This window comes from Sebastes fasciatus, chromosome 5 (assembly GCF_043250625.1).
Source record: "Sebastes fasciatus isolate fSebFas1 chromosome 5, fSebFas1.pri, whole genome shotgun sequence".
NCBI classification, from domain to species: Eukaryota; Metazoa; Chordata; class Actinopteri; order Perciformes; family Sebastidae; genus Sebastes; species Sebastes fasciatus.
The window spans coordinates 26,071,942-26,094,360 of NC_133799.1; the positions used below are offsets into that span (position 1 = coordinate 26,071,942).

At 43.7% G+C, this 22,419-nt stretch overlaps 1 protein-coding gene across 5 annotated transcripts in view; it reads left to right on the top strand.

The window, feature by feature from the left end:
• Positions 1 to 21,745, top strand: part of lnx1 (ligand of numb-protein X 1) — a 92,428-nt gene extending 70,683 nt beyond the window's left edge. For 3 of the 5 annotated variants that reach the window (XM_074636123.1, XM_074636122.1, XM_074636127.1), the window contains 9 exons: positions 4,305 to 4,555; positions 6,967 to 7,116; positions 9,966 to 10,174; positions 10,257 to 10,673; positions 13,489 to 13,623; positions 17,366 to 17,543; positions 18,723 to 18,969; positions 19,567 to 19,725; positions 20,727 to 21,745. In XM_074636123.1, the coding sequence (XP_074492224.1) occupies positions 4,305 to 4,555; positions 6,967 to 7,116; positions 9,966 to 10,174; positions 10,257 to 10,673; positions 13,489 to 13,623; positions 17,366 to 17,543; positions 18,723 to 18,969; positions 19,567 to 19,725; positions 20,727 to 20,862 (1,882 nt within the window). In that variant the 3' untranslated portion in view covers positions 20,863 to 21,745. The remainder of the gene's footprint in view (positions 1 to 4,304; positions 4,556 to 6,966; positions 7,117 to 9,965; positions 10,175 to 10,256; positions 10,674 to 13,488; positions 13,624 to 17,365; positions 17,544 to 18,722; positions 18,970 to 19,566; positions 19,726 to 20,726) is intronic. The other 2 variants (XM_074636124.1, XM_074636126.1) reach the window with 1 other exon arrangement.
• The last annotated feature ends 674 nt before the right edge of the window (positions 21,746 to 22,419 follow it).

Consider the following 22,419-nt stretch of genomic DNA (forward strand, 5'->3'; position numbering starts at 1 on the left):
TTTTATGGCAACTCTTGTCCCCCCAGAGGAAGGAGATTTTAATTAACGGGAGACAAAGCCTTTAATAAACCAGCGATGCTGCTGTTGTGATGGCCTCCACGTTTCTGGGACAATAAAACTTGTTCCCTGTGACAGCTCTAAATACATTTCTCTTTATCCTCTGTATCGGAGCTCAGTTTTAGAAGTGAACCCCTTCAGATCTCCCTGACTCAGGTTCAGTGTGCAGTGTGCATTCATTAATACTTGGACAGACGTTTTGCAGAGATTTGGGTGGTCTGTCAGATTCATGTAACTGAATGAACCTGTATTCAACGGTATTTGCCCGTCGCTGCTGACTGACTGACTGACTGACTGTGGTTTTCCCTTTTCCACTACCCATGAAACAGAAGAATGTTGTCTAAGGCTTTAATTCCATATAGTCAGCGTGGCCCAGACGTCCTATAAGAGCCTGTCCAAAGCGTGTGTGTGTGTTGGTGTGTGTGGAAATAAAGAAGAAGCAAATGCTCAGTGAAGCGACTAAATTCAGTGCTGCAACATAAGACTTTGTTGGGGAGTGAAATCTATATATAGATGAAGGTATTAATACCGGCTGGGAGGGAATGAGGACATTGTTACTGAGGAACGGTCACAGCAGCTCTAAGTTGTGTAACAAGAAGGACAACTGGAGTCTGTGATGTTGTTTTTAGTTAAGAGGTTGTTCTTATATCTGTAAGTGTGAGTGTGATGATATGTTCACAAGATGAAGAGTCTACAGCCGTGCTAGCGGCTCTGTGAGGCTGCACTTCGGTGGTGGATGCTTATAATGTTTAGCATGTTCACCATCTTAGTTTAGCATGTTGACATGTTAACATTTGCTAATTAGCTCTAAACACAAAGTACGAATGAGGCTTTTTGTTTTGCAGCTCATAAACTAAACTAAACTAAATTGGACAAGTTGACATGTTGACGTGACGGCTTTAAGCCACGTTTACACTGCAAGCCTGAGTGCTCATCTCAGATTGTCTTTGTTTGGCTGTTCACATTATTTTTTAAATGTGGCCAATTTCAGATTCCAGTGTGAACTGGTCAGGTAATGAACTGACCCACATGCACAAAAAACAATACCAAAGACTTCTCATGCAGCGCGCTGTCGTACGGAAGTAAACATGGAGCTCACGGAAGTCATTTACAGTTTCATTTATAAGTTGTTGTGCAGTGGAAGCCAGCACATTTTGTGAGTAGATGACAATGAGAACAAGGATGAGGAGAAAGAGAGACACATTTTGAACTATGGCTTTTCATGGAGCAATGGCTACTACTTCTGAACGAAGGTTTGTGTGGATCATGGATGTATTATAGAGCATCCATGGTGTGGATGCGGAGTTGGAGTGGTTGGATCGGGAGGCGAATGGAGTGACTCCCACCAGCACAGAATTGTGACGAATGACAATCTAGAGTAACGTAAAAGTCACAGGTCGCATTGCAAAAAGATCAGACCTCTATCTGATTTAGGACCACATATGAAAATGGCCCAAATCAGAATGAAAAAATCAGATTCCATGTGATTTATGCTGTGCACATACAGTATGCACATCTGATTTGGGCCACTTTTGCGTGCAGTCTGAACGTAGCCTTAAATGAAACATCACCAGGATCACCAAAGTCATGAGGATTAATCCTCTATAGAGAACTTCAATATCTGTATTCTGTCATTCTTCAGGATTGGCATTCAACACTCACGACCGAACACACCACGCCAAAAGTCCTCCCTTGTGGCGTTCAGGTCCGTCCTTCTGGTGTTCCTGTGTGGCCTCTCTGTGAGGCATTCCTCTCGCTCTCCCGCAAGTTGCTAAAATCACTTCCTGCTCACCAACTAGGCCCGCCACTAAACCTCAGCAGCCAATCGTAATAGCCCATCCTTATGACTTAACTTATGACAGACAGTAAGACCGTGACACATGTTCACATTTGTCTGTGTATATTTGGGCCCACAGGTATTTGTTGGGCCCCTTGAGGAAGGTTATGTGAGTAGCAGCAGTGTTATAATCTTTAATTCTTCTAACTGATAGTGAGTGACACGAGGAGAGCTTCTGCAGCGCTGCCCTCTCCTCCGCCGCTGATTGAAATATTGCTCTTCTCAACCTCTTCACTCAGTTAAAGTGGTGTGTTGCTGCACGGACATGCTTGATACCAATCAATGTACTAACTGAATGAACAGGAATAACTCACGATGCCCACACACAGGTACAGCATCTCAGTGTTGTGTCAAAGAGCTCGGAGTGAGATCAATAGCTACTTCAGCTCGGCGTTGAGCCGTTTCTAACCGCGAGTCTGACCCCGCGGCTACAAGTGAGATATAGAACCACTTCAGGATGAAATGATTTTCCCTGTGAGGTATGGACGGAGAGCAGGACCCGCTCTGACAGCTCTGTTATTGAGACAAAATGCTGCTTCTAGTGATGTGGCTCCCCGAGGGGGGGCCGGTGGCCTCTCTGGACTCAAACGGCTCAACCAGCATGTAATCTGGTTTCCTCAGTGAGTCCACCGTTTCACCTTGCTTTTACTGAACCTCCCCTCCTTTTTTTGGCGTGATGTAAAGTCCGGCGGCGCCCGGCCCGTCAGGATGAAATGGACGGCGCTCCTGTTGTTTTTCTGAGCTACTGTTGAAGCGGTGCCTGGGTTTGATCCAGCTCATTAAAACCCAGTTAATGTTTGTGCTGATGGCTCCGCAGAGAGACGGGCCAGTGTTATTCCTGCCTCTGATGAAGCGTCAGCTCAAAGCCTTTATGGCTTGCAGATGGAGGAAAGCTCTCCAACAATACAATACCCTCCTCTGTAGGGATATCTCTAATTCACACACAAACATTCCCAATTTAATATTGTCAGTGTGAAAAGCCTTTTATGGCGTGCAGCATAATACGTGCACGGTGTGGATGTGTGGATGTGTGTGTGTGAGAGAGAGGCTGTGAATGTGTTGTGGTTGTGCTGTTGTTGACGGGGAGAAGACATCTGGAACTTTAGATTTGTTTTTGAGAAAAACAACATTCAGACGATCTCTGTTTTATATTCCGATGTTGTGTCAGTTCCTCAGCCTCCCTCCTGACTAACGGCTGTTTTCTTACATTTGTATTCAATCATGTGTCAGTGATGCTCACACTCACAGCCACAGAGGAAAAGCCGTCCTTACATGTGATTACACACACTGCCACAAAAGAAAGAGTATCTTCTTTCTTTAGGAGAGTAAATATGACATTGTCAGAGAGGTGCTGCATAAATTGTAAAGTGAGAGCGCCAGGAAATATATTCAGCCACAACATTTGTTGTTATTGTACTCTCCGGCTGTGTGGTGTCTCAGAGAGGTGCTTTTTGAGTGTGGAGGTCAGATAAGCGTCTTTGTGTGAAGCAGAAGATAGAGGTCAGCGAGCAGAACGCCTTGGGATGCTGGAGGAGCTGCTGAAATCAGCTCACATTAGTCTTGAGAATGTGACCTTTTCATTAGATTTAAACATGAATGTCTAATTTACACTCCGCTGTTATTCACCTTATTCTTTGTCTTAACTAGGGTGCTCCTGCACTGCGTTGCGTTAGAGCGGAAGTGCCATTATTTCGCTTTGCGTCGCCAGTGTTCATACATCCATGGTTAATATCTTTTACTTGCCAAAAAGCTGTTTTAAGTTTTATGGAAAATCACTTTTTCCTTTTTGTTATCTTAACCCTTTTCTGGCGCTGTACAGCGTCTATAATCGCTACTGTTTCCACCCGGAAGACAATAGAGTTACACCAAATGTCATTTCTTGGCAAGAGAGCAGTCTATGCTCGCGACACAGCGCAGTTTGAGCTCGTGTTTGAGCTGCACTCGCCGCTGCTATGCTCAAAAGCCGTCGTGGCGTGGCGGAAGCCATTGGAAATAACGTGGTTCAGAGCGCAGTGGTGCCGATGTTGTGTTGAGTCTGAAAGGACCTTCAGTGAGTGAGAGAAGGAGAGAGAAATGGAGAGTACTAAGAGAAATAATTACTCAAACTGGGGCAAAAAATGAATAATAACTGATGAATATGACGTTATGCTCAAGATTCACACGCCATGTTTACGCCAATAATAATAATAATAGCAATGCTGGCGCTAAACCGGAAGAACTAACAGAATTACGTTCGAACCGCAAGTAAATAAATGGGCGGGGCAGCATCAGGTGAATAAGTGATGTTGTTTATTGCTGCATGTTCAACATCCTGTGTCAGATCATTTCATCAACATGTCCAGTATTAATTGCACCATGCTTGCTGTGTAATTTGACGTTGAGACTGACCTTTTGACCCCTCTGTGTGCAGGTGTAAAGGAGCCTCTCACTATGGGCTCTCGGCAGACAGGAAGCGGCGCTCGCAGGAGGGCGAGTGCACCGACAGCACGTCGGAGCTCACCATCGCCACGCTGCCCAACGACCCCACCGCGGCCGCCGTGGCCCTCCTGTCAGACGAGCCCGGCCTGGTCAACCCCGCCTTCGACCCCAGCATGGAGGACAACAGTCAGTCGGGCAGTACCACCAGCCTCGCCGCCCGCGGCAGCAGCAAGAAGAGTGAGTGTGAGTGGGCGAACGGATTTGGTCACGTTCAGTCCTGCATGGCGTTATCTGACGAGAGAGAGAGCGAGAGAGAGAGCTGGAGGGAGTGAGTGTTTGTGAGTGTGACGGATTGAAAATCAATAAAGAGTTTTCTAGTCACAGTTCCTGCCTCTCCCAGTCAAAACCAGATGTTCAAACATACAGCTACACCTGCAGACGTATAGTCCAGGCGCTCGTTCAGCCTCGAATACAGTCTTTGTTCTTTCTAATGCTCTCTGATAGAAATCCTATCAACCAATTAGCTCTACTGCCTTGTTTTTTTTACACCAATCTATAAAATCTCTCTTTGTGGGAAACAGTAGAGAAACACAGGAGAGAGAAAGTCAGTGAGAGGGCAGCTACATTATGCAGTCAAGGAGAAATGGAAGGAGAGGTTAAATATAGCCTGATGCGAGTGTGTGTGTGTGTTAATGCACGGTGACGTGATCAGCACGCTCTCCCTCCATTTCTCCCACCTGTGAAACCAGGAAGCAGTCACAAGTGTTCCTCCCTGCCCCCCCCCAACTAACGTGCAGGCAGTGGGGACACCAAATGACGCTGCACCAGCACTTTAGACCCGGCCGGCTGAGCGCCCACAACCACCATAAGCGCCACTACTGCTGAACAAGCTGACAGCTCCAGAAGCGGCTGGCGCTTTTAAAGAATAATGTGGCTGTCAGGAGCTCTCGCATCTCCCCGAGCCCGCAGAGGGAGGGAGGGAGGGAGGGAGGGAGGGAGGGGAGGGGCGCTGCAGACGCACGCTGCCCCGTGCTCGCTGCAGCCAGGCCGGGGATGCTGCCTGTCCTCTGCAGCCTCCTGTAGCCCGTCTGTCTATTTCTAAGAGAAGTAAAGTAACCAGACATCAGTCTCACTGGGATCTTCTGGATGTGGTCACTAGAGTCCACGGTGAGTTACATCACTGCTGCAGTTACGCAACCGTGTAACTATACTCGGCACAGATTGGCTTTATTAATTAAAGAGATCCACACAAAAACAACTTTTTAGTTTTTTTTAGTTGAGTTTATTTGAGAAGGGACAGATTAATTAATGAATACACATGGTGCAAGAATTAGCCAAAAGGCTGATTTTAGCCCGGCCAAGGTGTTACAAAAGGCTTCCTAAAATACATCAAAACAAAAATATAAAACAGGACGAGCAGTTTAAATGTTGGAAAAGGACAGTTGTTGGGCTCTGGTGGACCATTTCTGTGTCATACTATTGATTTTCTTAAGCCAGTAGCCGTGTAATAAGCGGGATAATGTACAGCTAGCGGGTCATTGTTGTGAAATAAACCCCTTCAGGGCGATGAGAGACCCCTCCGCTTCGTGTCAGGGTTTATTTCACAACAATGACCGGCTCGCTGTACATTATCCCTTACTTGTTTGTCAGTGTCATTATGAAATGTTTCCATCATCAGTTACAGTTAAATGAATTAAGTCACGGCGGGCCGTTGACTCGTATTACCTTACAAAAAAGGATTCCAATGAGTACCACACAGTGTGTCGAATCGAATCGGGAGAGAAATAGTCGGATAGTGAGTTTCAACTCCTGGTTTATCTCTCCGGCACCAACTTAGCCGTTCTGGTTCACTCTCACAGCTCTCATAGCGTTGTTGTCGGCAGCAGCAGGTGCAGCTATTTTCAGTGTAAAAGCTCTAAAAACCTACTATACATGACCTGCTCTACACCACACAACAGACAGACACAGCTAGAGACTAGATGGTGACCACAGTGGAACATTTAGCAGCTAAAGAGAGACAGATATTTCTCTCAGGAGGTCGCAGAGACCAAAAATGGTGATATGTTTAATAGTGGATTCGTGACTTGTTTAAGCTGTCAATCAGCAGAATAGCATGAAACTGGTGGCAGGAATGTGTAACGCGCCGCACATGTGCGTCCTTACAAACATACTGTAACAGGGACCCACTGGTAAAAACATTCCTCTATGGCGCTACTAGAGGTCAAAAACTCTAACGGGTACTTTAAATATGCAAATTCAGCCAGCATTATACTTCAGGAACAACACATAACCTTACTGCTTATCTCACTAAGATAAACTAAGATATCATCTAGACGAAGGGTAAAGGATTGCTGAACCACAGTTGTAAAGTCTTGTTTCATAGCTCTATAAACCTCTGTGTGTGCACTGTTTTGGCATCTGGTCAGCCTTGAAACTGATGGTTGTATCATTCAAACTGGACCTCCTGGACCACACAGGTATTCCATCCTCTCCTCACTGGTATCTAGAACAACCCAGATCTCAAGTCAGTGAGCCAGGAGGAAGGCATCTGATTGGCTGTGAGGAGGCAGATCCAGACATGTCTGGGCATGTTGTTAAGAGTGTGAGCAAATCTATAAAGTGCCTCTCTTCCTCCCCTGTGCTCTTCTCTGCAGTCAGAAACTTTGAGCGTTCAAAGAGCCGCTCCTTCAGGAGGTTGAACCGGGCGTTCAGCGTCCTGAGGAGGACGAAGAGCGGCAACGCAGTGAGCAACGAGACATCTGAGGAGAGAGACAATGCCAGGAATTCTAATGTGCCACAGGAAGGTATGGACAACAGGCCTGCAGCTCTTCTCTTTGTTTCTTTAATGTGTATTTTTGTGGTTGTTTTGTGTTTTGATGTCACTGCTGCATTTGCACTTCATGATTCCCAGAAGAGAGATGGCTCAACGTGTGTGTGTGTGTGTTTGCATTGTTCCCTCAGCTGGAGGAGGAGGAGGGTGACACGGCTGGGAGCCCTCAGTGTAACAGGAGCATATGTTTCTTTAATAATTCAGCTGCACATTGCATAACTAGTGCATCACTGGAGAGGGATCAGGAGGGAGAGTGGTAGCCTGAGGCACTTTAGACAGGGATGGGATACGGGAGGTCACAGGAGACGAGGCTCATGACCTTCTCCTCTCCACCTCTAACTTCTTCTTCTCCTCTACAGTATGTCATTCTTCTTCATCTCCACTCATCCTGTATCTCCTCCTCCTCCTCCTCCTCCTCCTCTTCCTCCTCCTCCTCCTTCCTCCAACACAGCCAGGGTCAACAGGTTTGCACCAACTTGATGGAGTAGTCCCCAGGGAGCGGGTGCTCCTGACATGGTGGAGCCATAAGATGTTATGTAGTAGAGAGCTCTGGAGATATTGAATGTGAAGTCCACACAGCCCGACCCTCGTGATAACAAAGTGGAGGAAGTATAGTCAACCATCAGAGAGCACAATGTTGAAGAAGAGCTGCAGCGTGACGGGAAGAGGAGAAGGAATGTGGTATTGCGTAAGAATGAAGGATGACGAACGATCTGGGACCAGATTATTCTCTGAGGCCGTCGCTGAGGAGAGAATAGATTAAATATTCATTGCCTGCCGCTGGAGAGGCAGAGATAGACGGAGAGGATGGAAGGTAGAGATAGATCCATACAGAACAAATGGAGGGAAGAACGGATACAGAAAGAGACAATGTGAGATAAGGAAACAAATAAAGGCAGCAAGTGTCCCCACGGATTGGAGGAGTGGATGAAAGAAAAAGAGGAATGATGGGAAGAGGTTGAAAGGGTGTGTGTGATGGAGAGGAGGAAGGGGTTACAAAACAGCAGCAAGTCTCTTCTGTGTTAATGTGGTCTCCACCCCAGAAGCAATCTGCTGCGATAAAGACAAAATATTGACTTTGGATTGGAGAAAGTGCAGCGTGAGTAGAAGGAAACGTCTGAGACTACGGAGGGAGACGGCCCACTGAGGGATCAGGAGAGAGAGACATTCTTCATAACCAGAGAAAAAGAAATGAGACGAGGAATACATCTTCGCTGTCATTTATTGGCCAGAATAGTCTCAGGAGATCTCCACCCACCTCCACATGGTCCAGTTTAGGATGTGTCATTCTGTAATTTACCACTGGGCATGAGAGAGGGGAGCTTTCACAATTAATTGAGATAAAACTAGCAGGCATTCCTCAGAAAAGTGAAGGTTTACCAGGAGGTTTTATCGTATTATTTGGTTACACCCTGCATTTATGGGGTTATGGCAGAATCGAGTTGGTCGAGTCTTTTTTTTTTTTTTTTTTTCAATCATGCTTTTAATTGTTTCCTTTAGAAAAATGACTAAAACAACCTAAACCATTACAAATAAATGAATATGTACGTACAATACATATTATAACAAATAGTTGCTGTAAATTGAAAAAACAAAGTATTTAAAAACAAAGGGGAAAAAACAGGGATGATAATAATTATTTGAAAAAGAATAAATATTTAAAAATAAAAACATAAAATGTAATGATAATTTTTTTAGAATAATGATAATAATAAAAATATGAAATAATAAATAGAAAGAATACATGAATTAAATGAATTTAATTGATCAAATCTTGTCGTGAAAACAAGTGAAAATAATAATAATTTTAAAATAAATAATATATCATTTTTTTAAAATAATACATTTAAATGTTTAAATAAAAAATAAATAATAATAATGGTAAAGAAATATAAATAAATAATACAAATAATCCTGTGTATTAGTTGAGTTGATTGAGTCTTTTTTTTAATCATGCTTTTTTATTGTTTCCTAAAGATAAATGACCACAACAATCTAAACCATGACAAATAAAGTAATATGTACATATAATAACAGATTGAAAACCAAAGTATTCAAAAACAAGGGATGATAATAATTTAAAAAAGAAGGAAGAAATAAAATTTTTTTTAAAAAATGATACATTGAAATTTAAAATAAATAATAATAATAAATAAATAGAAATAAATAAATGAATAGAATAGATTGAGTTGATTGAGTCTTGATGTGAAAACAAGTGAAAATTATGATAATTATAAAAAATAAGAAATATCAATAATTACGAATTATTTTTTTAAATAAAACATTATTAAAAATAATAATAATAATAGAGACATAAATAAATGAATAAAATCAATTAAATTGATCGAGACTTGATGTGAAAACAAGTGAAAAAATCTGCTACAAATTACACTTTTGTGAGCGCCTTGTACAGATTTGAAGAGAAACTAGAAGATAAACGCCTTGTTTCGACTAACATTTTCACTGTGCAACGGCTGGAATATTTACAACCATAACTGTACTTCCCCGCCCAAGTAATAACCTTGTGGAAATTAGAAATTGAGGGTTTTCCCAGGCATACTTGCTACAGATGTACGTGACTAATGATGCAAACATGGAGCAGGATAACCGGCCAAGTAAATTTTCCCTCTTTGGCTTGTACAAGTTTGTTTTAGTAACCTGAGGGAGTAGAGACAGCTGGTTCCACTGCAGAACCTCTCCACCACCATCCACCACGCTTTCTCCCTCCATGTGTCTCTCTTTCTCCCACTTCCTCTCCTGTTGGATTTGGCTCTTTGTCAAACATGATTCACAACTAAACTCAGCCTCTCTCTTCCTCCTCAGTGCTGGCTCTTCCTCAGCTGCATCACCTGATCCCTGATGGTGAACTCACCAGTATTAAGATCACGCGGGTGGATCCCTCAGAACCGCTGGCCATCAGCATCGTCGGCGGCAATGAGACCCCCCTGGTCCGCGTCCTCATCCAGGATATCTACAGAGAAGGCGTCATTGCTCGGGATGGACGCCTGCTGCCTGGGGACATGATCCTGAAGGTATCACAGTAAAAAAATGTCTTTCACAAATCAGTACAAGGCGCTCAAAGTCCCGTTTTAATCTGCGTCTCTGTCCTCTCAGGTAAACGGCATCGACATCAGCAACGTGCCCCACTGCTACGCCGTGGTGACCCTCAAACAGCCCTGCCAGCTCCTGCGGCTAACCGTGCTCAGAGAACAGCGCCATCGCTACCGCTCGCACTCGCACGGCCACGGGCACGGCCACGACGTCGCCGGGGGCCTGCCGTCTCACGGTCTACCGCACCATCCCCTGAGGGATGATAGCATCCACGTGGTCCTGAACAAATCCAATCCGGAGGAGCAGCTGGGCATTAAGCTGGTGAGGCGGCCGGAGGAGCATGGCGTCTTCATCTTCCACCTGCTGGAGGGCGGCCTGGCAGCACGCGACGGACAGTTGTGCGTTGGCGACCGCGTGCTGGCCATCAACGGGCACGATCTACGTTATGGAGCGCCGGAACACGCCGCTCTGCTCATCCAGGTCAGTCTCCTTTTAAACTAATCGATTATTGCATGCACGTCAACGTTGACGCAATAACGCAGTTACGCAAATTTGTTTTAACACCACTAATATCTTTATCGCATTAACACAACTTGTTATTTTTAGGTTGTAGTGGACTCAATTTTAAAGCTAGAGTGAAGATACTAACTTGAAGCGCTAAGAGGAAGAGCGCTTAATAACGCTACGAAGATACGCTAAATTTTGGCGAGGACAAAATAGCCTTGTGATTTTCAAAGGGGTCCCTTGACCTTTGACCTCAAGATATGTGAATGAAAATGGGTTCCATGGGTAGTCGCGATTAATCGAAAATTAATCACACATAAATAAATACATACATTTAAAAATAAATATAAAATAAATAAAAGATAAATGCAAAAATACATTTTTAAAAATGAAAAAATAAATAAATAATAACATTAATTAATTAAAAAATAATACAAATAAATACATTCATAAATAAAAGGGAAAATTAAACAGAAAAATAAATAAATTAGGAAATTAATAAAAAGGTTAATAATAATTAAAACAAATATCAATTTAGATTAAAATTAGGGTGAAGAGTGAAGATGCTGGCTACAAACTTGCGCAAAATTTTGGCGAGGAAAAAGCTGTCATGGCTGTTTTCAAATGGGTCCCTTGACCTCTGACCTCCAGATATGATAATCATATGCAGTTTGGGGCAAGTCATAGTCAAGTCAGCACACTGACACACTGACAGCTGTTGTTGCCTGTTGGGCTGCAGTTTGCCATGTTATGATTTGAGCATATTCTTTATGCTAAATGCAGTACCTGTGAGGGTTTCTGGACAATATCTGTCATTGTTTTGTGTTGTTAATTGATTTCCAGTAATATATACAGTATATATACATACATTTGCATAAAGCAGCATATTTGCTCAGTCCCATGTTGATAAATCTCCCTTTAAGGTACATTTTCGAACAGATAAAAAATGTGATTGTTCAATTAATCCCTATTAACTATGGACAATCATGCAATTAATGACGATTAACTATTTTAATCAATTGACAGCGATACGTTTTCTAGAAAGTTCATAGTTGTGACGGTCAGATTAGTCCACATGTTGTTGCCGACCGTAATGCGTTCTGCTCTTACCCCGGGGTCCCCGAGGCATTAAAGATAATTGTGGTGATTCAGGCTAATTGTGTTGTGCTGTGTGCTGTTGTGTCTGCACTCGCTGCAGTTAATAGTATTTAATTGTAGTGATTCCCTAATGGACCGGGCCATGCGGCTGCCTCTGGTTCCTGGTCGCTGCCAGTCAATGGTGGTGTGTTTGTGGTTAATCGTGGTTAATTGCTGTGTGTTTGCGGCCGACTGTGCCGGGTCTCTGGGCCCTGTCTGAGTTCCTGTCTGAGCGGTCTGATCTGGCCTCTCCTGGGTCTCCGTGGAGCCAACGTGGCCTCTCGGAGCCGGCACTTTCTGTCAGAGATTAACAACTGGCAGGGAAGAAATTAAATTAGTCCAGTTAAGGCAATAATGGGCTGGACTGGCTCTGTGCTACAGAGACCAGGGGAAATCTCACAGTAATGACAGAGAGGGAGGCAGCCAGCCCGTCTGTCTGTCTGTTGGACATGTTGATGTGTGAATGGACTGGCAGTGCAGTAGTAGGACTACCAGGTGGCTGTGAATTTAAACTCTGACTTATCATGGTTTCCTGTTCATTGAGAACCTACGGTGGCCTTCACGTGTCAAATTAAAGTGGCCACTTCAACATAAATGCCAGTGTTTGGTTTGTCCACTCTGGGCTACTGTAGATGCTAGAGGCGGCCTCCGTGGAAGAGGACCTGCTCCCTATTTAGATAGAAAGGGCTCATTCTAAGCTAAATAAAACACAAGCTCAGGTTGAAATGATTTGAAACTAACATCAGTTACATAAGTTATTAATAGTATATTGAATTTCTGCAACTAGATTGTCCAAAATCATATATTAAATGTGGTTTGTCAAATGTAATATTTCATTGCAGTGAGCATCTTTGAATGAAATTTTAATTTTGTAATGTGAATGAACCAACCCTTTAACAACTATTATTATTTTATGACCAGTTTTAAAGGAATAGTTGAACAAATTTTAGGGAATATACTTATTTGTTTTCTGGCAGAGAATCAGATGAGACGATTGATACCGCTCTCAGACAACTCGGATGTGAGAATATTCACTGTTGAAATTTCCAACTTCCGACCTCCAAGCGTTCGAGGTGCACAACAGCAAACGTAAACAAAGACCATGGCTGATGGTGACAAACTGATGTTTTTTGGCAAATGTAGACGATTGAACTCTCAGCAGTGCAGCCTCCATGTTTCTTTGGATTTTTAACGCTTTCCTGAGTAACTTTTGCGCAGAGACGATAACTTTCAGAGATTGTTTCCTGTAACCAGCTACCTAATAACACTGACGACATATTTTTGACACTCAAATATACTTGGCGTTGCCTATTAGTTGATGATTTACCATTTACAATCTGCACTTCCCTACTTGTTGTGTGACTCAAACAACTGCTTCTTTGTGAAGTCGGGGTAGATGGATTAGCCCCTGAGTTCACAAGTAGTTCCACTGTACTTTTTCTAGTAGGATGTCGGAAATGTTCAAGTTCCGAGTTGTCTGAAACGCAGCATAAACAAATGAGATATAACGTGTTAAGTGGAGGCTAGCTGTTTACCTGTTTCCTGTCTTTGACTGACGGAGACTGGCATCAATCTTCTCAATCTTGCTTTAAAAAATGTCTTTGGCCTTAGTATCATTTCTAACTCATGTCTGAACTCTCTTAATGTTGTCCAGGCGAGCGAGGAGGGCGTCCACTTCATCGTGTCCCGTCAGATCTGCCTGCCGACCCCCGACATCCTACAAGAAGCTCCGTGGGGGATGGACGGACCGCCGCCTTACTCGCCCGTGGATATAGAGCAAACACTACTGGTGAGCAGCAGCAGCACATACAGACACGTCCAACAACACGCAGAGAGAGAGAGCAGCTGTGTTCCTCCGTCTCCTCTCCCATCATAAATACTCCCTTTCAGGTGCAAATGATCCGTGGAGGTATTATTCTCCCATCAAAGCTGAGCATGTCATTCAGGCGGCACCGTGGCCCGACGTCCTCTCAGAGTTGTTGCATCTGTATCAGCCATCTTTTTCTTTTTTTCACCACACATTAAACAGCCGACAGGATTTACAGTATCCTCCACCATCCTTCCCTCAAAGACTTTTCTAGTTATTTACTCAACCAGGTGATATATCTTGTTCATCTTGACATTTTTTTGGAATCAGTGTTTCAAGCTGAAAATGTTTGATTTGAAATGTTGTTTAAAAGCAATCAGAAAAATAACCTTCTGTAGATCACTATACTTAAAAAAATGCATCATATCTCCTTTCAAACAAACTAAATATTCTGTAAAATAGTGAGATATCTGTCTCATGTCTGTACAGTCAATATGACGCTACAGACAGTTAGCTTAGCTCCTTAACTCGAGACGGGGAGTAAGCGAGCTTGACTCAGTCCAAAGGTTCCAAATCCTCCCAGCACCTCCAGAGCTCACTAAATAACACGTTCATTAAAAGTCAGAGTGCACAGCCAAGAAATAGTTAATCACACTACCCCCGAAAAAAACACAACCTGCCGTTTTTGTTCAGTATAAACACAGGAAAGTGTTTTGATTAGTGACCTTCAGAGGTGATGGTTCGGGGTTTATGCCTAACTTTTTTTTTTTTTCCGATTTCCGCGTTTGTCAAAATCCAAACAGTGTTGTGTGGCTCGTAGGGCTGTAGCCTACCGAATAGTTTGAAGCTTAATTCATAACGTTGACATTCAAATTATTATTAATACCTCACTGAAACATGGCGTGACATCCGCCTCCTCTTCTCTCTCAGTCTCTCTCTAAAGCAAGCACACACTCACAGCGAGCGCGCCGCTGCTCCTCGTCTCAGTCCAAAGTCCAGAAGTCGAACTTTATTAAAGAAACATCGCTGTAATCATTATTTATATCATCATTATAGTGGCTCGGTTCGATTTACACACACTCACAGGAGGAGATCACTGGGAGTCACATGACTGACCTCGGGGCATGACAGTGACTAACGCTGGGTGAACACTGGCTGACAACCTACACAGTGTACTGTAGTGTACTATACAGTACTGCGTGGTGTACTATGTGTGTAAATAGATACACTTTCATCAAGAGCAAAGAGTACAAAAAAGACAGCATGTTTTCCAAAATAGGGACTTTCAATAGTGGTAGAGACTCTTTTTCTTTTCTGACATGGATTCCTTCCCACAAAATGTAATCAAGTCGGTCGTAACCAACGGTTAATAACGGCTATTTTTAAAGTTCGACATTTTTTTGTGGGAATGATGTCATGTGATGTTTTGTATACTCTTTGCTCTTAATGAAAGTATTACATATCTACATATTTACACACATAGTACACCAAGCAGTAGTGTACAGTACACTACAGTACACTGTGTAGGTTGTCAGCCAGCATCCAGCCAGCATCCAGCCAGCATCCAGCCAGCATCCAGCCAGCGTTAGTGAGTGGCGTGCCCCGGGGTCAGTCACGTGACTCCCAGCGATCTCCTCCTGCGAGCGCAGCAGAAAAGTGTGAATGCAGCACATCAGCGAAGCAGCACCAGCCTCCGTCTCATCAACCTCAATGTGTCCATGTGTTATTCATTACTACTCCTCGCTCCCTCCCTCTCTGCTCCTCGCTCTCCTCCTCGCCACCATCTGACACTCAAACACACTCGTCATAAATAAAATCTCACTCGCTTCATCATCGTCACTCACCAAACCAAAACGCACATCACGGCGTGCACGAATAAATCAGCTGCTCTACGTGGAACCATGAACACTGAATGAAGAGGCACTTGAGCTGCCTGATGCCCCTCTCCTAATAACCACCATATATTATACATCATCAGTTATGCTAATGAGGTCGTTTATTAATTAGCAGCTATGTCTCTGTCATCGTGGTGTAACATGGTGGTGTTCATATGGATTGTGATACCATTAAAGAGGCTATCACCGGTCCCAGAGAAAACAGACCTTTATTAATATGCTAATGTGCAGCTCCTCAGTCTCATTAGATCATGTAGTTTATAGAAGGTGACCTTGGTCTAACAATTCAGTTCAGATCATGTTTGGTGTTGAGTTATTGTGTTTATAAGAACTTGGATACACAAAGAAAGACGCATCAACTGTGAAGGTCCTGCATGTTTTTAGATCTGCTCTTATGCAGGGTTAATTTAGGTTTATTCTTAGTCTTTAGATGAAAATGCTGATGAGTTGATGATCAAGTTTTAGTCAACGAAAAGTCACTACTTTTAGACAAAATATTTTCTCTCTTAAAGGAACAGTGTGTAACATTTCGGGGCATCTATTGGCAGAAATGGAATATAATATTCATAACTATGTTTTCTTTGTTGTAATCACCTGAAACTAAGAATTGTTGTGTTTTCGTTAGCTTAGAATGAGCCCTTCATGTCTACATAGGGAGCGGGTCGTCTTCCCCGAAGCAATAATCTAGTAATTTTAGTCAAACTAATTTCACATACGATTTTACCTCATTATCGGATGAAAAACACGGGTTGAATGATTAATAATACAGCTTTGGTGTCACTCCGAGTCCTCCTGACTGAGCTCATTTGTGATGTCAGTTTTGTCGCACCCATTGGTCCGTTATGAGAGCCAATCTGCACCGCCAAACATGCAAAAATATGTGTTAATCAACCACCCGACCCGCAAACCGCAACTTTATGCATTATAGTAGCACAACAGTCAGGACTGTGACAAGAAGGACAGAGATGGCCTGATCGCCGCTGTGTGTTTGCAACCCGATCTCATGGGAAGGCGTATAAATAGCGCAACATTACGACGACATTCCGTATGCCATGAGGACGCATTTTTGCGTTTTCGCATGTTATTTGTACGCCACGCAACAAAACTACGGTAACATCTACCGTTAGATCTACGCAACAAAACCACTTAGTTAGTCTTAGGAAAGACACCACAGTTGGGCTTAAAATAAGTATGTAAACTAAGTAAAACACATACGGAAACAATGAAAGAGAAGTACGGAAAATGTCACAAACATCATTAATGTAACTTACAATCCCGCCCACCATAAGCACTCTTTCTTACTTTTTGTTCGATGTCACTAGCTCTGAGCGTAGCTATTTATGCAAATGGATACATGGTGTACAAATGACACACGAAAATCGAGAAAGGCGTTCTTATTGCACACTAAATGTCTTGCGCACTATCGTGTCATTCATGCAACCAGGCTGGTGTTTTAAGACACAGAGAGGAGAAGAGGAGGTGGAAGGTGACGTCAATAAAGAGAGATTTTGGTAAAGCTTTTTTTTTTTAAATTACATTTTAGTTTTGTGGGTTTTTTTCAACGATATTGCATGTTTGATATATTTTGCTATGTCGCCGTTAGTGTTTAATGAGGTCGGAGCCGTCTCGTCATCGTCTTAGTCATGGAAAAAAAGGTCGCTGACGAACATATTTCATCTTGGTTTTCATTAATTAAATTAACACTAATGTCCTGGCAGTGGAAGATAAAATAGTACATGGTATTGGGGCAAAAAGACAGCTTTTCTGCTTTTAGATCTCCATCATTAATTTACCCTCCTGCCTTCTCTCTCTTCTCTCTCTCTGTGAAGGACTCCTGTCAGAAGCCTGCATGCTACGAGAAGACCGTCACTCTGACGAAGGAGCCGTACGACTCGCTGGGTATGACGGTGGCGGGCGGCATGTCCAGCCGAGGGTGGGACCTCCCCATCTACGTCACTAACGTGGACTCTGACGGAGTGGTGGGACAGGAGGGCTCCATCCGCAAAGGTACAAAATGAACCCCTTAATGTCTCTCTCCATTACTCACCTGCACAATCAGTCTTCTAATTATAAGAATATTATTCTTTATTACACGGATCGTCATGTTCAGCTCTAATAACGACTCATTTAGCGGCTTTATGAGGTTGTCTTCTCCCGTTGGAGCTCACATTATGGCTGGCAGACCGGCTGTCATGGGTTTGGCTTTGGTGATGAATACTTTGTTATATAACAGACGGCGGTGATTGATGAACACTTAAGATTGCTGTTTCATTATGAAGTGTATTCATCCAGCAGAAAGACTCAGTGATGCTGCTGTGGTTCAGCGATCCCCAAATTGGCTCTAACACACTTAAACAACAAACACAAACAAACATTAGCGCTGCAGCGCTCGCGACTTATTGTGTTCCAGACGAGTATTTGTGGAGTACTTAATTATTTCGTTATATGAAATCAGTCAGCTCTGAAATAGAGCAAAGCACGCAGCGGCTCACAAATAACAGCAGTGTTACAGCAGCAGGCTTTAGATCCTGTAATGCAGATGAACGCAGGGGAGGTTTTAGCCACAACTGCTGATTCCAGCACATCCAAGTTAAAGAGTTACCCTGTTTCCTCATGGTTTTGTACCTAAATGACAATTTTTGAGACTGGTCTCACAGATTATTGTCCCTATTAGTCAGTTATAGACAAAAACATGGGAAAATGTTGAAAATACCGAAGTTACCCTTTAAAACACATTAAGCCTGTGTGAGTCTCTGTGATTGAGAGGAGTGATGTGACGGAGCATAAAGACTTCATCAGATCGGAGTAAACTGAGTGTGTTTGTCCTGTTTATGGTTGAAGGTGCACATTACCGTGTTTATGTGGGACATCACAGCAGCAGCTGTCTCCGTTTGTGTGCTTATGAAACATGTTTGTGTATCATAAAAGATGATTCATTAGCATATCAGCGCCGGGCTCTAGCAGGCCGGACCGTGCCGTCTGCTTCTCTTTGCACCACTTTCATCGCTGCGAGGCTTTATAAAGCACAGGTGGCGCTCTGTTTCCTCCCCTTTGTGTTGTTGGAGCCGGACGCTTGTTGAATATTAAACAGGCAGCTGATGAGTCGGTTGCCCCGGGAGGTCTTTGGAAAAAGCATTTAGCGGAGCAGAGGATGAGCTGTGCTGTCCACTTCCTCCCGCCCCACAGGTGACATCTTGTTAAACGTGAACGGGGTGGACTTGACGGGGGTGACGCGAGGCGAAGCCGTCGCCAACCTGAAGAACACCTCGTCTCCCGTCGTGCTCAAGGTCTTGGAGATGCGTCCTCCGGAGGAGAGCATGCAGGAGTGCCCGTTGCCGCCGTGTCTCGTCCCCTCGCCCACCGACAGCGCCAAGAGCCCGGTGCCCAACGACGACTACTCGCCGCTGTGGGTGTCGTGGCTGCAGCTACCCAGGTCAGCACCTCTTCATGTCTCTCTTTCCACAGTTTCTACTTTCCCCACTTCTTCTCTCTGAGCCCGGTATAATTCACACCCCCCCTCACTGGTCCCTCTGACCTCTGCCAGCTGGTGCCAACTGAAAGTTTGACAGAGCCAGCTGGGGAGAGAATACTCATTATACTTTTAAACTTTTCAGCTTAAATATTCATATCAGTAGAAGTTCAGAGAATTAGAAACTTTCCCTCGGTTTGTAACACATGAATTTATCTTAATAGAAAGTGTTGTCAGGAAGACAGCGACGCGCCGACGGCAATAAACAACCGCTGCTCCGCTTAAAGTGAAATAAAAATGTGTTTCTAGTCAAACAGTGAATTGATTAGGAGTCGGAACCAAACACAGCGTCACCGTGGGGAGGAAGTCTAGACTAGTGCTGCAGCTGAGAGGAGCTGAATGTAATTTTCACTCAGTCTATCTTCATGAGACTGATGCTACGAGTCTCAGCTTCATTCACAGATGCCTTTGTCTTTCACTCAGTATGGATAAACAGTAAATACAATGTAAAGATGCAGCGGAGAGATTAGTGGTGTTAATCTCTTCTCTTGGCTCATGCAGACATCTCTACTGCTGTAAAGATATCATCCTGCGGCGGAGCACCTCGGGCAGCCTGGGCTTCAGTATCGTGGGAGGTCAGGAGGAGGTCAACTGCAATCAATCCTTTTTTATCCGCTCCATCGTGGAGGGGACGCCGGCCTACAACGATGGCAGGATAAGGTATGCAGCCTGTATACACATAGTACATCACGTATTATTGTTTTAAAACCAGCTTCAACGCTGAACCTCTATGTGAAAAAAAAATTCAGTTTATATCCGTCCAGTCATTTCTTGGTAGCCGTGTTAATTTACATAATGTGAGGTTGGGATAACAACAGTTAACCGTTAATCAGTTAACCAACAACAATATTTTTGATCGGTTCCTCATGTGGGTCTATAGACCTTTTCATTGCCATTCTGTTGCTAGGGCAACAGCTTTGGTCCAAGTTTACTTCTTGTCACCTACTGCATTAACGAAAATTGAAACAGGAAATACAAAGAGGCCCATTTAGAATGTTTATGTTGTCAAGTTTGAAAAGGTCTATACCAGCCACTCAATTGATTGTTTTTTTGGCTGGTGAGTGAAGCAAATCTAGCAGCCACTTGCATATTTTACCAGCATTTGGCTGGTGGCTGGTGCCAATTTCCAACCCTGTCTATAGGTTAATTTACTGTCTATAGGTTAATTCCTATAGAAAGGAAGCTTTTCAGACGGGACGCACTGCGGCTCTGCGTAGCGTGTGTGTCCAGCTGTGTCGCTCTCTGAGCGGATTAAAGAGCAGACGAGAAAGCAGACCAATGAGTCCTGAAAAAGTTTCAATTCAGAATCGATGCGTCATCTGATCGGCTGGAGACCTTCGCTTAAACTATTTAGAACGAATATCAGCTGATAACGATCAGTGGCCGATCGATCGGAGCATTTGGCACAAACGTCCAAATGGACTCAGGGATGACCTGGTTAGATTTTGGTGGTCAAAGGTCAAGGTCATTCTGACCTTATGTCTGTACCATTCTCGTGAATTTCTTCAAATTTGTCACAAACTTGGACTCAAGGATGACCTGATTTGAATTTGGTCACTGTGACACATAATGGTCACAAAATGCTGGTTTGCGGAGGCATACAACCGCAAGAAGGTAGTTCTAGTTTTTCTTAAAGAGATTAACCGTCTCGCTCTGTGCAGGTGTGGGGACATCTTGCTCGAGGTGAACGGGAAGAGTACGTGGGGGATGACCCACACGGCGCTGGTGCGCCTTCTAAAGGAGCTCCGAGGCAGAATCACCCTGACCATCGTCTCGTGGCCGGGCAGCCTGCTGTAGCGGCGCTCCGAGTCATCCGGCGCCGCTTCGGCGCCACTGACAGAGGAATGTGGGAGGCAGAGCTTTAGACCGGCTGACCACCCTGAGCTCGCTGTGAGGGGACAAGAAGCGTAGAGCGGAGCTACAGCTGTGTGGATATCTCACTTCTGATGGACCGCTGAGACTTTACCAGGAGTTTGAGAGGGACAAACATGAGACTGGATCGTTACCAGACGTTAAGTTGCCCCTCCGAGAACGCTGAGGATCCAGCAGAGGACACGCTAATGACGAGGACGTTGGTGTCATCGGTTTGGAGGACACCGTCATTCTCCGGGTGGATCGAGAGGAGACACGACACGTTGCCAATTCCAGTAGTTATATATTAGGGTATGCGTTAAGTTGGACTCACATTTCTTTACTGTAAATGTTGGGTGTCTAAAAAAAGTACTGATCCAAGCACTTGTAATACGTTTCTTTAGTTTGTTTGTGGTATGGCCTTTATCTTTAGGCTCCATTCTGTTTGTACTGACAGTGGTTGTCTTCTTCTTCATCATCCGTTGACCTGAGGACACGTTGCCAAGTAGTCGTCTGTGTTGAGGTTCTTTCTTTTATTTCTGAAGCTATCGCTAAATTCTCCAACCACTGGCAATAAAAAATATATTCAAAAAAAGAATGGATCAATGTGTTCATAACATGTTAAAAAAAGAGAATATTTAATGAGGTGACATTGTGGAGGCCTTACTAATTTTCTTACTTTTAAGAAGAAAAAAACTCTGACTTGGTTTCTGTGTATCGGCGGACGGCGTGAAGCCGTCTGCTGCGGTTCTATCTGTCACGCTTCGGCCTGTGTAGTATATCTGATGGTACTTTTGGTTAAATGATCAATAAAGTCATTTGAAAAAGAGAGTTGTGTTAGAAAAAACCTTCCACTCAACAAAAACAACACGGAAAGTTGATGCAACATAAACATTTATACAATATATATTTAAAATCATCTTTATAATAAAACTTACATTTTCTAATGAAACATACAGGTAGAGCTGTCGCAATAACCACAATATTGTAATACCGTCATATCGACAAGCCAACCGCAGGGGATGCTGAGCAACCGCCACAACCGCTATGTTCACGTTTTTCTGTTTTGAATTCTTTGCAGTGGGAGCGCCATATATTTACACTTTGCTACAAACGCCAGCAGCGTGACGAGGTGCTCAGCGCTGCACGTCTGGTGTTTTCTTTCTGGTCGTTGAGAGTTGAAAAATGTTCAACTTTGGGTAAAACTCACAACTCACATCCTACATGTAGCTACATGTGCTGACCAACAACAACGGAGGAGAAATGAATACCCATAGACCGTCTGTCTGTCCTCTCTCTCTTCCCTTCAGCCTTCCCTTCATCCAGAGCGAGTCTGTACTCTACCTTGTGTCGACATTTTTGATGTTCCGTATCGTAGCAACCAGACGCAACCAAAGCGTCTTAGCTAAAAAAAAACGCTGCGCCTCATTTGCCCTTCTGTGTTCTGCATTTAACAATAAACAAGTATTTAAATAGTTTTAAAACTGTCATCTTTGTCATTTA